Source organism: Pogoniulus pusillus, chromosome 19 (assembly GCF_015220805.1).
Source record: "Pogoniulus pusillus isolate bPogPus1 chromosome 19, bPogPus1.pri, whole genome shotgun sequence".
In the NCBI taxonomy this organism is placed as follows: domain Eukaryota; kingdom Metazoa; phylum Chordata; class Aves; order Piciformes; family Lybiidae; genus Pogoniulus; species Pogoniulus pusillus.
Window position 1 is genome coordinate 2,702,306 of NC_087282.1, and position 17,795 is coordinate 2,720,100.

Here is a 17,795-nt window from a genome sequence, read left to right on the forward strand (position 1 = left end):
CACAAACTTCTGGGAAGAAAATGCTGGCTGCTTTTCACCCCTATTACCTGTTAGCTCTTTAAACACTGACACTACAGAAGGTTTTCCACTTCCTGAGAACTGCTACTGCATTCTAAGTTCCAATGGTATTGGCTTCATGGATTAAGCAGTTTGCAAACAGTTCTTCAAAGCATTAGAAGTAGGTGAAAATGAATGCATTAATGTTTTAGAGGTCAGTTGTGTGTTCTTTTCCCCAAAGTTAAGTGACATTTCAATACAAAAACCAGGCAGGACAAGAAGTTGTTTCCATTCACCCTGGTAAAAGAGGCAAACAACAACAAATGACTTTGCAGTGAAAGAAAGTGCCATGTTTATACAACCACTAAAGATAAAGCCATTTGTATGCTGTAACAACCAACTTTCACCAACAAGAATCTTCATTTCAGAGCTGCAAGAAAACAGACAAGCCTCTGCAAACCCCATCCATCACATTCTTCTTTCAGATCAATGAACATCTGAGCTCAAGTATAGAGTGCTTACATTTCCAAACCCTTTGTGAAGTGACATTTATTAACAAGCTTGGCACAGAGAAACCTCATTGTGAGAAGACACTGACAAATCTCACTTTCTCAGTGTCTCACTGATGACACTGGCAATGAGTGAATTCTCACTGCTTATAAGTGGTGAGAAACAAAATGTTCACTGAACAGAACTGTGTAAGTCAGTAATACAAGCTGGGATATAAGAAAATACCTGATTAAATTACACCTCGCTGAGTATGTATAGCAACAATTAGGCCTTCCCTTCTTTCCTCTCCCTTATCTCTGGTACTTTGCAAAGATCTGTAAGCAGATTTGTCTTAGCTTCTAGTACTGTACATATCCACATCCTCTGGGCTGGACTGACCATGGTCCATAAGTCTTGGATCAGGTTTAAATTTTGGTGTCTTCACTGTTCCTGTGAGAGACATTGAAGGAATTTAATGTTAAAAAACATTTTTTTATATATATATGAGATGTAAAAAACCAACCAACCAATCACTTAATGACACTTTTTGAGAACTACTGTACTGCCAACACTTAGAAAACCCACAGCTCAGGCTGTGTGATACCCGACAACAATGGCATGTTGTCATTAGCATGCAGCACTGGAGGGAGAAAAGGTCTTGCCCCCACTCTCCATACTTTAACATTACCTCCTGAACACAGCAGGTAAGAACACTGAAGCTTTGCCCTACATGTGGAAAGGAAGGGAAAATTTGGGATGTGAAAAAAAACAAATCTGCAGTCTTTCTTCCCTAACTGCTCCCAGGAGCACAGCTGGCTCCCCAAGCCAACTGAATCAGTGTCTTCCCTGAAGCTGCTGCCAGCTAGTTAAGAATCCCAAATTAAGACAAATGCTTTTACTTAGCTTTCTCTTCATGCCTTCCAAATCCAATGAAGTAAGGTTACTAAAATGCTGAGCCCTCACAGTCACCCTGCAGGACAATGCACAAAGACTGACAGATCTAACAATGCTGTAACTCCTGAGGAGCTAAGAGAATATCAAGGCAGATTTACTAGTGTTGTGCCTTCTACTACTAGTCTGCTGCCTTTCCAGTTACATCAGCTGGTTTAACAGAGACCGCTGTGTTTCTCCTGAAAGCTCTGCCCCATTTGGACTAGTGAAAATAAACATCTGACAACAGAGACTAATGCAGGGCATGGGGATTCTGGGCTCAATTAGGGACATGAATGAATTCCACCCATGCCAGCAAAGACAGAAGATATCTGTGTATGAAACTGTTCAGCACAGCCTGGCCTGCAGCAAACGCAAAACCAGATCAAGGCATTCCACAAAATAAACCAGAAAAAACACAAGTGCAAAGTAAAGAAAGAGGTGAATGTAAGTCAGAGTGAAAATAAAGGGAGAAAAAGCCATTAAAAGCCCATCCAAATATGTAGTGCTTGCTTCTCAGACAAAAACTGTTCTGGTAAAGAACACAGGAGCTGAAGATACAGAACCCCTGAAGGCAAGGCAGTTCAAATGAGCTGCTTTCACTAAAATCCAGCAGTAAGCCTTTAAACTACACTTGTGGTATTTGGACAAGAGAAAGCTAATCTGAAGTAAGTATTTACCAGAAGTTAAGTAGCAACAGAAGTTGGTGACACCATGGGATATGGCCTACTCCTTGTGGAATTAAAGAAAACACTGAGAGCAAACAACAAATACATCACGATTCTGCTACTGTGACAAGGTCCACAGTGGGAGAATCATCACCCCCGAGGCTCTGAAGCACATACTAAATGACAGTGTATGCAATACATTATCCAGAACAGTAAGTTCTGACAGTTTGCTCCAGTTTAAAGCAAGGGTAACTACAAACTTGAGTCATGCCTTGCCACGATTTAATGCCCTGATGTTACACTTGAAACGTTTAAAGTCACCTGGTGAAGCCACTGGGGCTTTACTACTCCAAGACTCCACTGGAGAGGATTCTGTTCTGTTAAATGATTTTGACTCAATAGCAGACTCAGGCTTCGTACTAGAAATTTCTTTCTTCTTCTTATCTTCTTGTGTAACAGATTTTGACTCTTGCTGCAGCTGTGAAGCAAACATTGATGAAAGTAAAAATGGGCAGAGGTAAAGGCTTCATACACGATCACAAAATAAAGCTTTCAAGCCTGAGAGCTTATCCTGTATGAAATTATTTTCAGCTATGATATCATACAATGATAGTCAACTTGTGATACTGAGTTGGAAGAATCCCACACTTCAGGTGCCTAACTTCAAATCCACGTGTAGGGAAATGTTCTTTCTCCCAAGTCAGTCTGATGCTCTCTGTGCTTTTACCTCAGACTCTCAAATTACTTCCTGAATAAATCACTGTTCATTTACAGATGAGTCTTGCACAAGACTCCGATAGCATTTAGTTTTTACACACCACTTACTAGCCTTAGGCAACAGAAAATGCAAAGCTAAATTGTGGTAACATCCTAGTAACAGAAAATAATGTACTGTTTTGGGAACAGGCTTCACCCAGGGAAAACATGTCAAGAGAAAGTGTCTTACTCTATCAATTCTTCTTTTGCTATCAGTTTGATAACTTTTATCTGAATCCCATTTTCAAAATTCAGAATTCCATTTGTGCTCCTCAGTGGAAATAAGATACAAGGATAGCACACAAATGAATGCTATACATTTAAAGAGAAACACTTTTAGATGTTAATGTAACTGAAAAATGTTCACTTGCTTTTATAGTGGGAAAAAAAATCACAAAGCTGAATTTTTACTCAAAGAAGTACCACTTCTGCAAAGGGCTTATACATTTTCTCTGGAACAAACCCCTTTCAGTTTGCAGAGAAAACATGTCTAATTCTGGGATGTACTAACCCAAATTCTATGTGGTTAATATTCCTCTCTACTTCATGCTGGCAAGGCCTCAGCTGGCTTCCTATGTCCTCCTATCTTGACCATTTCACTTTAAAAACTCCAATCTAACAACACAAACCACAGACAGAAACCTCTGGAAACAGAAAAAGGAGAGAGAGAAAGTAGAGAACACTCAGAGAAGAACAAGAACTATATAAGAGCTAGAAAATTCTACTAGGGAGAATACCAAAACCCATGATGAATTTTTCCATAGGTCAATATTCACTATGGCTGCAATCAGGACAGGACAAGGGAAAAAAAAGTCATCAGAAGCAGACAATTTCTATCACAAGGTAATGAAAACAGACTCTCAGTAAGGGCTGTGGAATTTCCTTCACTGTATGTGTAAGAAGAAGCCAGTTATGCCTACTGGAACTGTGCTTGTCTCGAATTCAGAGTTCTGCTTAGGACCAAAGCTTGAACAAGCATGGGTTCTTTTTGTCCAGATCACAAACAAGCTGTGGAACTCAGCCTTCTCTCGTGCATCTTGTGTGTGTTGTAGGACTACACAGGGGAGCTCAACATTTATTGGTCTGGGAGGCAGAACAAATACTAAACACTGAAGTTAGAGGGTTTTGTGCCTCACTTATCACAATTGGCAATGCCAAACAGTATCAGCAGACCTACTGCTTGACCTTCTAGTTTACCTTTTTCTTGCTTTACATGGGAGTTAGTGCTTCAGCAAGCCTACCTTGGGTACGTCTCCTGGTCCTGCCCACAGCGCCCGCACAGCCTCATAGCTTTGATGACTTGCACAAAGTAACTTTTTCCCTGTTACCTGTTATTTTAGAAAAGCACAATTTAATAACAGCTTAAAAAATACTAAAACACAGAGACCATTCCAGTGAAGTCCACCTTATCTGCACAACAGATTAGAGCAGCAGTTTGCCAGGATCCCAACCTGTCTCACTAGGCTGGAAATTATCAAAGACAGTACCACAGAAGAAAAAAAGCCCCATGGGATGACCTGGCCCATGCTGGTGAGCACTGCCTTGCTCTACAAATGGCCAAATCCTCGAGTCTCTCTTGAAAGAGTAACTCTACAATCTTGCAGTGACTGTGGAACACCTTTACAAATGCTCTGCAGAAACAGCATACTTCACAGCTGCAACTACAGAGTACTGTGCAGAAGGTGATGTGTAACGTAGGCAGGCAGCAAACAAGGATTTAACTTCCTGAGACAGATCATAAGGTACACTGTAGCTTGCCTACTGACCTCTCCATCTTCTACCTCTGACATTTAACTCCTATGACAATGAACCAAGGAGTCCCACTGCCTCTTGAGAAACTGTAATCCTCAATGATTTGCAACAAGAAAACAGCAAGAGAGCAGCTTAGCACTGCAAGATTGCCCAAAGATTTTAGCCACAGTACAGGGCTTTGTGAACTGTACTCTAAAGTAGAAAAGTACCAAATTGCCCAATAAAAACAGTAACAATTGATTCATCACAGTGGAAAGTCTGAGATTCAATACAGGGTTTTCCAGGCAGATTTCAGAGTAATCTACAAATCTCTCAAAACTGAAACTGATCATGTAAGTAAAAGACTGGTAAGTCCTAGACCCAAATACAACTAATGATGTTCCTGTCTCAACAATTTAACACAGAAATGCAACTTTGAAAATATAAACACAAAGTCTGTCAAGGACTTCTAAGGAATCCTTATGAAGCAGGGAAATACTGGAAAACTAGAGAAGAGGAAGAGTTCTACAGGCTTTATATTCTGCTCTTCAGCTGCCTTTTTGTGTAGAAAAGTACTGTGTGCAAGCACTTCTTGCATACAAAATGTTACTACAGTTCTGCTTTACCACATCAACAGCTAAGATAATCTACTCAGGCAGACAACTGCAAGGTGACAGTAACTGGGAAACAAGGATCCAGATTGCCAAGGCTTTACTCTTCATTCAGAAGAATATTCTTCAGCAAGGTGAAATCATCTTCATTTAACTGAGGAATCAGGATTAAATATTGAAAGGCTGCATTTTAAATTTCAGTTCCTTTATTAATTTTTCATAGTTATGCAATTAACCCCTCTGAGGCATTACATGTTTTAATGGAGATGAATGTGAATTCTGACTCCTAGTCCCATGATGCTTAATGTTCTAACTAAATCCACTTTTAACTCAATATTGAAGTACAAACAAACTTACCTTGGCAAATACCACTGACTGAGCTGGGTAACAAACAGCAATTCCTAAAGTGGTCAGTCCCAATGGATAAGCAATTTTCTTCAATCTAGAGCCTGCAATAAAGCCAAATATTTAAAAGAATTAGACACTAATGAAATGTAAGCAGTTGTATCAGCTAAGAGCTTACACCAAACAGAACCCAAAGCAGCTGGAGGAGAGAGTACTGGGTGTGGTAACAGTTCAGTGTGGTCACGTTTGCAGAAGGTACTGAGATTTTCAACAGTGGATTCCTGAAACGACACCAATTTAGATTTTCCAGTGTTGTGAAAAATAAGAAGAAGGCCTATGTCATTTCAGAGGTGCTGTGCTCTTGAGGACACAGACTGCAGCACCAGGAGCAGCTGGGAGACTGGAAAAATGAGGCCTCTGTTCAAAGGTGAGCGCAGCTGAACCCAGAGCAGGGTACTGACCACTGACAATGAGCTCTCATGACAGATTCTCAAGGAAGTTCTTCACAGAGAGAGTGATTGGCATTGGAATGGGCTGCCAGGGAGGTGGTGGAGTCGCTGTCCCTGGAGGTGTTCAAGACAAGACTGGATGTGGCACTTAGTGCCATGGTCTGGTTGACTGGATAGGGCTGGGTGTTAGGTTAGACTGGATGAGCTTGGAGGTCACTTCCAATCTGGTTGATTCTATGATTCTATATTCAGTAACATTACCTATTAATTTGTCTCCAGTCTCCTTCCATACACACATTGTTTATGAACACCAAAAATGAACAAACTCAGACCAAGCATCCTGCTTTGAATCTGTTGGCTCCACCATTACAAACGACTCTCTAATCCTGCTCTATTAGGTCTTAGCCAGCTTCTACCAGAACTACTCACCCTCAATGATCAGGAGGGGTTTTTTAACACTAGTTACATAGGGGTTTGCCCATTTCAGAGAAAAACAATACTATATGCTACATTCATCACACCCATAATGAAAATAAGCCCAAATCCCTACCTTTTCTTGCCATCACCAGGCCAGCTAAGCCTGATATTGTAATCACACCAGCTTTGGGAAGGAATTCTGGGGGTGGATTCTTCAGGTAAACATAAGCATCTGGGAATTAAAAAACAGGAGAAACACAGAAATGAATCAATCCCTTTATTCCCCATGTAAGAAATAAACATGGAACTAAAATTATTAATATCCAAAACTGAGAACAGTCCAAGAGTGGATTTTTAATGAGTACAGATTCCTCCTTCTCACACACTCTGCAGCCTGTGTTAGAACAGACCCACAGTCACAGTCCTTGCAACACAGCAGGAAATTTAGCAGTTTTTCTCCTTGGGTACTTCCTGCTTTGTGAAATCTTAGTCCTTGACAGAGGAAAAGGAAAACTTAGCTTTAAGTTTTGATTCTATTTTGAGTTAACACAGGTTGAATGAGACAACAGAGATTTGGAATCTTCCAATATACATATTTTTTTAAGGACAATAACTGTGACCTGTAGCTTCTGCTAATGAGCCTTGATACAAATACTGCTCACAAATCATGATAGACTTAAGAAGCTGATTTTATAATTAGGATAGGTTGTGCAACTTCTGTCCTTGGAGATGTTCCAGAACTGACTGGACACAGAGATAAGCAACCTACTTTGTCCCTGCTTCTAGCAGATGAACGGACCAGATGATCTACAGGCGCATCTGCAGAGAGGTCTACAGACCTCCAGAGATCCAACTTCAATTATTTGCACCACTTTGATTTTATGAATAAAGCTCAAAATCCAAGGAATGACAAACACAACTTCATTGGTCAGTTCTCATTTAGAACAGAAATGACACTGCACAACAAATTAGGAGTGGGCCCACTTTTTCCCTCCACACTTGTGGAAAGTGTTCCAGAGCCCTCTCCTCTCCCTGCAACTAGAATTTGCTGTTTAGACCATCTTTCTAAGTCACAAGGACACAGAACAAAGAACTCTCAGTTCAGACTTACATCACTTGCTTACCTTTTCCAAACTGGATGGAATCCTTTATCCCATTTTTAATAAAGACAAAAGCATCCTACAAAAATAAACCCAAAAGAAAACAAAATTAATGTAAAACCTTTAGAGAAGTAGATGTTTTCACTACAAAACTACTTGGTTGATAAATATGGCTCAGAAAATTAAGACAGAGAAATGCTGTTTAACTGTAAAAAATCCAAACCAGAACCAGGATCTTCCTGAAAGGTTGTGCTGAGATCTTGCCCCTTTTTTTGACTGCCATATTTATATTTTTACAACTTACATCTATATTTGATGTTAATTTTTTTACATCTCATCAATACAGTAAGATCACTTTCAGAATTTCAGCTATTCCAGGAACAAAACTGTAGGGAAGCAAAATACCTGGGCACCAACTGCACAGCCTAAGAAAATTCAATGATAAAATAAACCTGCTCCTTCCTAGAGAGAATTACACAGGAAAACTGACTTTGCCTTTTAGTTTGTGAAGACAGTGCTCAGTTTCCCTAAAGAGAATCAATACTGATTTAGACTAGGATGTGTGCTCATCTAGTTTGCATTACTCTCTTCAAACTGCTCAGTTTATTGAATTATAAGTTTTTCTTTATCATAGAATCAGCCAGGTTGGAAAAGACCTCAAAAATCATCCACTCCAACCTATCACCCAGCCCTAGACAATCAACCAGACCATGGCACTAAGTGCCCCAGACAGGCTTTGCTTCAACACCTCCAGGGACGAAGACTCCACCACCTCCCTGGGCAGCCCACTCCAATGCCAATCACTCTCTCTGGGAAGAACTTCCTCCTCACATCCAGCCTAGACCTCCCCTGGCACAACTTGAGACTGTGTCCCCTTGTTCTGTTGGTGGGTGCTTAGAAGAGACTGCCCCTCACCTGGCTACAGCCTCCCTGCAGGCAGCTGTAGACAGCAATGGAAAAAACCCTCTACTCACCTACTATTGGCAGCGGTGTGCTCAGATTGCTAAACAAATCGAGTAAATACAAACTCTTCAGGAGATGAATGAACTCAAAGGACACCTTCAAGCAGGTCACTGAAGCCACCTACTTTCAGCAGCAGAGTTCCTACCAGCAGAGGTCACTGCTACTCAAGCGCCGAAAGCCTGCCTGGGTTAAAGGCACGGCCAAATTTGGCAGGGATTTGTACCCACTGACAAAATCTTCACGGAAACGGGAGGTAGAAATTAACAGAAAAAGCAGGAAGACACGTTGGTACCCTTGCCTTTGGCAAGTAACAGGGTCTGCTTTTTTTGTAAGAGAAGAATACAAGAGTAACAGTTCCTACTAAGGACAGTCAGGGTGAAGTCTTTTATCAGCACTTAAGAAAATGGTGACAGGCATCACATTTTCTTCTCTGCCTACAACATTCAATGCAGGTGACCAGTTAATATTAACCTGCTGGAACGGGTTGCATGGGCTCAGTCTGACTTCCCCAGGTACCTAATCAGAATATTTTACCCTGCACTTTGAAAGGAGCTCCCTCAGCGTAGTGTACCTGGAATTTCAGGTTCCTAAATGCTATCGAGTTCTGCTAGCAAGAATTTACCTACGTAATTCATGCTGCAGAAGCTTAACCCAGAGACCTCTCTGAACCTGACACTGTGAGTTGGCCGAGATCCAGCTCAAGCCTGACTTGTCTTGCTGCCTTTTGATTTGGAAAAGAGGGGGAACAACCAGGTTCTCCGTTATAAACACAGCAGAGAAAAATGAAGGAAGGCCTCAGTTTTGCATCTTAAGTTACAGGTTGTGCTCACACAAGGAACCAGAGAAACACTCCAGGGTTAGCTTGATGTTTCAGTTGAGTGGTGGCAGGAACTGGGGGCACTTTGGATGCAGCTGTTTCTCACCTTGCACCACCCAAGGTAGCGCCCAGTTGTCTGCCTTACTGAAGAAAGCTGCTTCTGCAAGTGGCCAGGCTGCTCCTCCACGTACCTCGATTGCAGCGGCGGTGTACAGTAAATGGGAAGCTGGAAAGAGAAGCACAGCTCTGCTGAGGGAGACAGCTCTCTAAACTGGTTAGTATTTACACTGAACCATACTTTTCAAGGCCACAGACTCTCAGTGCTCCCATCACAGCAACCAAAACTTCCATATGGAAGCACTCTCCCTTAGACCCACGAGCGTACTTTACACAAGTGTGACCGCAGAAACAAAACCTGAAAGCACTGCAGCAGTTCCAAGCAGCAGAATTACTGACTACAATAAAAATACCTCTTATTCAGACAAAAATCATGAGCAGAATAGCTGGAAGATGCACAAATGTATGACTGAAAATTGCACAGTAGGAAAGGACCATTATTATCACTATCATACTCTTTTTTTTTCATCTACAGTCTGGAAATGTAATAATGACAATGAGATAAAACTTCCCTGACCTGCTATTGTAACACTGCATGTTTCATTTGTGCTACAGTGGCCAGTAATTTGAAAGGTAATTTTTATCATCACCTATTGGCTCTGTATTTTATTCACTGAGCAACACAATTCCATGGAAAGAGATGCCATTCTGCACATTCTTTTGCTATTCTTTTAAATACAGACCAACAGCAAGACTCTCACCTGATGTGGCTTCACCAGCTGACCTTTGGATTCCTTCTCTGTTGCTGCATGCACAGTAAAACAAGCAAATGGCAGACTAGAAGAAAGAGCTGCCAGCCTCACCACCTGGGACAGAGGGATAAAAAAAGGGAGTTTTAATGCAGTCACAAAAAAATAACTCCAGGGAAGTCTGGATTTTACTATCGAGTTGCGCTTGATCAAACACAGGATTGAACAAATCACTTCTAGAGTCACAGAACTCTTTCTCTTTTGTTGGAAAAGACCTTTAAAATCCTTGAGTCCAACCATTAAAACCTTTACAAATCAGTACACTTTCAGAAACCCCTTTGATCTTAGACAAGATGTTCTCAGATTACAAGGGTGAAGAAAAGCTAGTGATGACTGACAGCAATACCTACAAGACCAGTTAGAATCGTGTGTCCAGAGCCATGCTGCTGCTTACATCACCCCCTAACATCAATTAAGTTCTAATCTACTCAACATACTCCAAGACAGTGAATGAACCTTTTGTTTCAGCAAAACACATCTCAACTTTATTGACAGGAATTCTCCATAACAACAGACATAACAAAACATCATCTCCTTTCCAGTTCAAGGGATGGTTCAACTCCTGCCTGTTTGGAACAACCTCCTCTTGACAATAAAAGGGAACTCAGGGCAATTAGTGGCATCAAGAATCACTGTCTTGACCTTTTGAATTCCTGTGTTGCAGTGTAAATTACAGGTGTAGAGGGTTCATGTCTAGGACATTAAACCATGAAAACGTCAACATTAGAACATTAAAAAACCTAACAGAGTGTATTACACAAATACAGTTTCACCTGCAACCAGCTGCCTGAAGGCTCCAGTCGGAGCTGGCACTAAGCTTGCTGCCCTACCATGGGTTTCAAAACTTGCCATAATGTTTAAAGCATCTGCAGCTTTGGTTATGGTTTCTTCTGTATCAGTAAAGACTTTCCTGCTCTTCACCTGAAGCATGCTTGCAGCTTCACAAAAACAAGCATGAAAACCATTCCCAGGATGGTGGCAGTGACCCTGCTTTATTTAGAGAGGGGATTGGACTAGATGATCTCCAGAGGTTACTTCCAGTCCCCACCAGGCTTGGATTCTTTCCAAAAGAACAGGAAAGTGGGGTAAAAACAACATGATTTTGGGAAATGCCTTAAATCTCTAGTACAAATCTCTACTATCTCATCACTGTTATCTCAGCTTTCGACTGGAACATCCTGCCAAAGGAGCAGGATTTATTCCATAGCATTTAGATGTAGCAACGAATGCACAATGAACATGGAGAAAGGCAAAAGCACCACACAATGAACAGGGAGAAAGGCAAAAGCACCACACAATGAACAGGGAGAAAGGCAAAAGCACCACTCCGAACCAGCTCAGGCTCCTCAGACACCAATCATGCAGACTGAACCACTCAAGACAGCAGAACACCATCACTTCTGAAGTACACTGTGTGATCATCACAGCAAAGCTTTCAGAACATGCAATCACAGCCAGCCAGAGACCTGCAGGGTAACAAAGGTGCACACAGCTAGGAGCAGTGAACTGTTGGGAAAGAAGGGGCAAGCAGACAATGCCAGAGCTGAAAGAGGTAGAGCAAAGCTCAAAATGATTCCTCAGCTGCACTTTTTCACAGGGGGCTGAGGGGAGGAAGGGCTATGCAAGGTTTCTCTATATTCTCTTAATTAATATGAGGTGCTCCCACTCTGCACACACAGCCAAGGTGCCCCTTCCTTCTCTCTGGAAGGGGAGCACAACCCCTTCCTGTCAGCATCACCATTGCACCACCCTAGGAGCCTGCCAGTAGCTACTGCTTATTCCAGGCTTTTCCCCGAGACAGAACTGGCAGGACGATGTGTGGGACTGAGCTCACTGGCTTCAAGAAACACAACCTCATCTCCTTTTCTCTTCAGGCCAGGCTGGTATCACAACATTTTTCTTCTGCCTCTATGTCAGCTGGAAGCTCCAAAACACCACACCTGCAGCTCAGCTAGGCTGGCAGATCTCAGCTGGCAAAGCCATCCCTGCAAACACAACCATGCTGACCTGAACGCATTATCCTTTTAATTGCCATTAGTGAGATGCCACAATACCCTTGTTACACTTTACTTTGAAGTGCAGCAGGCCTGAGGGGCACTGATACAGAAGAGATGAAGGCAGCCACCAGACAGAAGCTGAGGAGATGGAGACAGCCAAAGCAGAGACTGAGTGAAGCTGGCAGGCAGGGCAGGGACTCAAAGGTAGCTGCTGCCCATTTCCTCACCTGGGAGGGAGGTTTCCACACACACCACTGCAGGAGCAGGCACCCTGCAAGTTAAACCAACAGCACAGCTAGATTTGGAGTGGGGCAGAGAGGGGGACACCAAAAATCATGTTTCTGGAGAAATGTGCTGTTGCCATGTTGACCCAGCTATGCTGGCAAAAAGGTTCAAATGAAAAAAGGTTCTCTGATGGATTCAGGGATTCAAAAACTGAAATAGCTGAAATGGCAACAGATCTGAACAGCTGCAGCTACGACAGCCCTGAGCCCAGATGACATCTTCTGGAGACAAACTGTATAGGAACATAGATCAAAACATCACCAGAACTCCAGATACTAGAAAGTCCCAGCCCTAATTAGTACTTGGCCAGATCCTGTTCAATGTCTTTACGGATGATCTGGACCAGGGGATTGAGTCCAGCATCAGCAAGTTTGCAGATGACACCAAGCTAGGAGCAGCTGTGGATCTGCCGGAGGGTAGGAGAACCCTGCAGAGGCACCAGGACAGGCTGGATGTGTGGGCAGAGGCCAGTAGGATGAGACTGAACAAAGCCAAGTGCAGGGTTCTACACTTTGGCTGCAACTCTAAGTAGTGCTACAGGCCAGGGACAGAGTGGCTGAAAGCAGCCAGGCAGAGAGGGACCTGGGGATGCTGGCCAGCAGGGTGAGGGAGGTTATTCTGCCCCTGTACTCAACACCGCTCAGGCCACACCTTGAGTGCTGTGTCCAATTCTGGGCTCCTCAATTCAAGAGAGATGTTGAGGTACTGGAATATGTCCAGAGAAGGGCAGCAAGGCTGGGGAGGGGCCTGGAGCACATCCCTGTGAGGAGAGGCTGAGGGAGCTGGGGGTGTGCAGCCTGCAGAAGAGGAGGCTCAGGGCAGAGCTCATTGCTGTCTGCAGCTGCCTGAAGGGAGGCTGTAGCCAGGTGGGGTTGGTCTCTTCTGCCAGGCAAGCAGTAATAGAACAAGGCAACACAGTGTCAAGTTGTGCCAGGGCAGGTCTAGGCTGGATGTTAGGAGGAAGTTCCTGGCAGAGAGAGTGATTGGCATTGGAATGGGCTGCCCAGGGAGGTGGTGGAGTCACTGTGCCTTGAGGTGTTGAAGAGAAAACTGGCTGGGGCACTTAGTGCCATGGTCTGGTTGACTGGACAGGGCTGGGTGCTAGGTTAGACTGGATGAGCTTGGAGGCCTCTTCCAATCTGGGTGATCAGAGATTCTACTGCCCTAGGTGGGTGTGGAAGGAAAGGTGAATGGTCATGATAGGAAGACTTCCAGTAACACCAGCACCGTGCTACTGACACTGCCATCAGACTGCAACACGTACCAGCAGTAGGTTGATTTTTCCACAGGCATAAAAAGGACACTGGATATTGCAAAGCACTACACACTGCAGACTAACAGACGTGGCACTGGGTATGATGAGAAGACTGAATGGCAATTATTTGCTTAAAAAATTTATTTTATGCTCTCTAGCAGAAAATTGTTACAGCTTTGCCTTTTAATAGCAGAGCTGGAGTAAAACTAATCAAAATACAACAATAAACCTGTCAAATGTACCTGGATAATTCTGCCTTTAAGTCTTTGCATTTCAAACAATCTACTTCAAAGTGTTGGAATCTTTTCACAGATCAGAAATACAGATTCTATTTAAAAAGCTAAAAAGCAGCATCACTACAAAGAACTCACTGTCCTCTACTCAAAAGATGCAGAATAGAAACCAAAGCATAATAAACCCACATATTTAACTGATGCTAATCTCTGAGGTGCTAGGTATTGCTTCTCACCCAAAGGCTCAAACTCTGTGTATGTAGTGGAGCACAAACAGGGAAACTCCCTCTGAAGGTAGGAAAAAGGCTCAAAATGAAAACAGGTAATCAAAACAGACCACATACAAATCTCTGATGTGTGTAGCTATATACCACAATATCACAGAATGGTCTGGGTGGGAAAGGACCTCTAAAGGTCACCCAGCCCAAGCCCCTCTGCAGTCAGCAGGGACATCCTCCACTAGACCAGGCTGCTCAGGACCCTGTTGAGCCTGATCTTGAATATCTCCATGGATGGGGCCTCAACCACCTCCCTGGGCAGCCTGTTGCAGTGTTCCACTACTCTGATGGTGCAGAATTTGTTCCTAACATCCAATCTTAATCTACTCTTTAATTTCAAACCACTGTCCCTTGTCCTGTCACTGCAGGCCTTTGCAAACAGTCCCTCTGCAGTTGCTAGCAGGCTGCTATTAGGTCTCCCTGGAGCCTTCTCTCCTCCAGGCTGAACAACCCCAGCTCCCTCAGCCTGTCCCAGTAGCAGAGGTTCTCCAACACACACACATATAGATAGGCATGTGTGTGTATATACATGCACCTTTCCTATTACAAGAGCAGAACCTATAAGCAGGACTGAAATGAACTAGCAGATAGTCACTGGCTAACCTCAGTGGCAAGCTGTTACTCCAGCAGCAAGAAGCACAGGTTAACGCTTTTCTGCTAGCACTCAGATGTCTTGAAGCAGAAAACTGTCTCACACTCTTTTACCTTCCCTGAGGCTGCATGAGACATGACAATTGTCAGAAACGTCTGTGCTAAACCGAGTATTTAAATTTGGGTATGTATTTATTTATCACAGTATCACCAAGGTTGGAAGAGACCTCACAGATCATCAAGTCCAACCCTTTACCACAGAGCTCAAGGCCAGACCATGGCACCAAGTGCCACATCCAATCCTGCCTTGAAGTGCCCCAGGGACTGCGACTCCACCACCTCCCCAGGCAGCCCATTCCAGTGTCCAATGACTCTCTCAGTGAAGAACTTTCTCCTCACCTCCAGCCTAAATCTCCCCTGGCACAGCCTGAGGCTGTGTCCTCTTGTTCTGGTGCTGGCCACCTGAGAGAAGAGAGCAACCTCCTCCTGCCCACAACCACCCCTCAGGTAGTTGTAGACAGCAATAAGGTCACCCCTGAGCCTCCTCTTCTCCAGGCTAACCAATCCCAGCTCCCTCAGCCTCTCCTCGTAGGGCTGTGCTCAAGGCCTCTCACCAGCCTCGTTGCCCTTCTCTGGACACGCTCAAGCATCTCAATGTCCCTCCTAAACTGGGGGGCCCAGAACTGAACACAGCACTCAAGGTGTGGTCTAACCAGTGCAGAGTACAGGGGCAGAATGACCCTAATGACAACTCTAATGACAACTACAAAAAACCCCACAGGGTGAAACAAAGCATCCTTACGCTTCAGCTCAACTTCCTCACTCGGAATTTGTCTTTCATCTTTGCCCACTGAACGGCAACCCAGAGAGAGTGAAATCTTAAGAAGATTAGAACTCCATTAATTTGTCATCTTAAGTAATAAAGCACACAGAAGTTAAGTCTCTTCGCTGAAGGTAGTGCCGTCGTTCACGCAGCAAAGGCTACCGCTTCCAGATCACCAGGCACACAGCACAGCCAGCTGTGGGCTTTCTTCAGCCACTTGTCTCACAATGAGCTATGGGAACATTTAATTTCCACTCCTTTGGCTGTCCTCATTTACATCACCTTCTCCTTTGCAGAGATGTACGTTTTAAATGCTTGGCAGAAATAAACATCAAGATTCATGTGAGGGCAACCTGCTCATCAGTTTGACTCCAAAAAGTGGGGAACATGTCTAAATATTTTGAGACAGCCTAGCTCTTTGCAGAGACATCTCCCCCTGTTTAAAGGCACTGCATAGCTCCACCAGCAAAGATAATTTAGACACTCAGGACCCTGTTAGTCTGTTGCAGCACGACTTTAACACCCTTGTTTTAGTGATGCTGTAACCGTAGCACACTTTACAATGCTACCACCAAACTCCTATCTTGCATTTCAACTCCCGGGGAAGGAGTTGAAGGGTTTCAGAAGCTCTAAGTATGTGGAGAACCAAAAGGAGCACTTCTTTCATCTCCTGCTGTAAAACTTAACCGCCCTCTTGAACCTGCTCTTCCTCTATCTGCCCCTGCAACGGAGAAAGCAACACTAAGAGCTCTCACTTTCTTCCTCCTTCATCTGAACCCTTGGTGACAGGCTGACGAGTGTCCCCACTCCGAGACACCAGAGCCCTCTAATCCTCCCGCCATGGAGGAGAGGCACTGTGGAGCCGGTCCAGTTGCAGCCCTGGGAAGGTCGACGCGGTGCGACCACCGGGGCCCGGAGCGGCGTCACCCCGCGGCCTGGCCGCGTCCCCTGCAGGCACCGCGCACTGCCTTGCGCTCCTCCGGCCGGAGCGGCCGCCGGACCCGGACCGAACGCAGCAGCCCGGCCAGCTCCGTGCGACTCTCCGGCTGCGGTCGCCTCTGGGCCGCGCAGCCTCGCCGGCAGGAGAGGCTCTCCCCTTCCGCAGCCGGCGGGGCGCCGGCCTGGCTCTGAGGGGAGCCGAGCGTGCAGGCAGGCCGCGCTGCCCGGGCAGCTCCCGAGCTGCCGGACAGGCGGCAGAGCCCCCGCGGGGTATGGTCCCGCGGCCGTGGGTGCCTGTGGGCGGGAGGGGAGCCCCGGCCCGGGGAGCCGCCGCAGCACCGCCCGCCCCGCGCCGGGCGGCACTCACCTTGGCCGCCATGTTAGCGGCGCCCCGCGGCCTACGGCGAGCGGCGAGGGCCAGCGCCCGGCGCGGGCGGGGCTCGGAGCGGCGGGGGGGCCGGGCCGGGTGACCGCGGGGCAGCGCTGAGCCGTCCTGTCCCGAGCTGGCGTCCCTCCGGGACTGCGTTTGTGTTTGCTCCTAGCGCCTGCAAAACGCCCTCCCCCGGCACTAGTTCCAGAATGCACAATTGCTGACCCTGTCTCGGCGGCAGAAGCGCAAACCCCAAGTGCTGCCTCTCTAAAACACAAACCAGAGACAAACCCAGGCAAGCTGCAGCTGCTTCTATCAGGGAGATGACCACAACAGAGATTTTCTGAGAGGTGTTTGTCTTAAGCAGCCACAGCTTGAGCTGCTAGAGCAGCACGGGAGCGATGGTCAGGCCAACCTGGCTGGCAGCTCGGAGTCTGCCCAGTTCTGATCCAGAGATGCTGCTGGGCTGTGGCTGCTCTGAATCCAGGTGCAGGAGAACACACACAGAGAAAAGCACAACATTTAAGTGCAGGAGAACACACACACAGAGAAAAGCACAACATTCAGGTGCAGGAGAACACACACAGAGAGAAAAGCACAACATTCAGGTGCAGGAGAACACACACAGAGAGAAAAGCACAACATTCAGGTGCAGGAGAACACACACAGAGAAAAGCACAACATTCAGGTGCAGGACAACACACACAGAGAGAAAAGCACAACATTTAAGTGCAGGAGAACACACACAGAGAGAAAAGCACAACATTTAAGTGCAGATAATTCGTTTATTGAAGTCCAAATTTACAACTGAAGTTTACAACTTTTTTCTCTCCCCCCCCCCCCCAAAAAAAAAAAAAGAGCTTTGTTTGAATTTAGGAAGAATAA

The 17,795-nt window shown here is 45.1% G+C and overlaps 1 protein-coding gene across 1 annotated transcript; it reads right to left on the minus strand.

Annotated features, from left to right (window-relative positions):
- Window positions 1-325: 325 nt before the first annotated feature.
- On the minus strand, window positions 326-17,168 carry APOOL (apolipoprotein O like). Its single transcript, XM_064158966.1, has 9 exons — window positions 16,908-17,168; window positions 10,092-10,196; window positions 9,380-9,499; window positions 7,518-7,572; window positions 6,527-6,625; window positions 5,540-5,631; window positions 4,082-4,168; window positions 2,406-2,562; window positions 326-936 (listed from the first exon to the last, which is right to left on the minus strand). Exons 1-9 carry the CDS (start codon window positions 16,917-16,919, stop codon window positions 839-841), a joined length of 825 nt encoding a protein of 274 aa, XP_064015036.1. The 5' UTR covers window positions 16,920-17,168; the 3' UTR covers window positions 326-838.
- Between the last annotated feature and the right edge of the window lie 627 nt (window positions 17,169-17,795).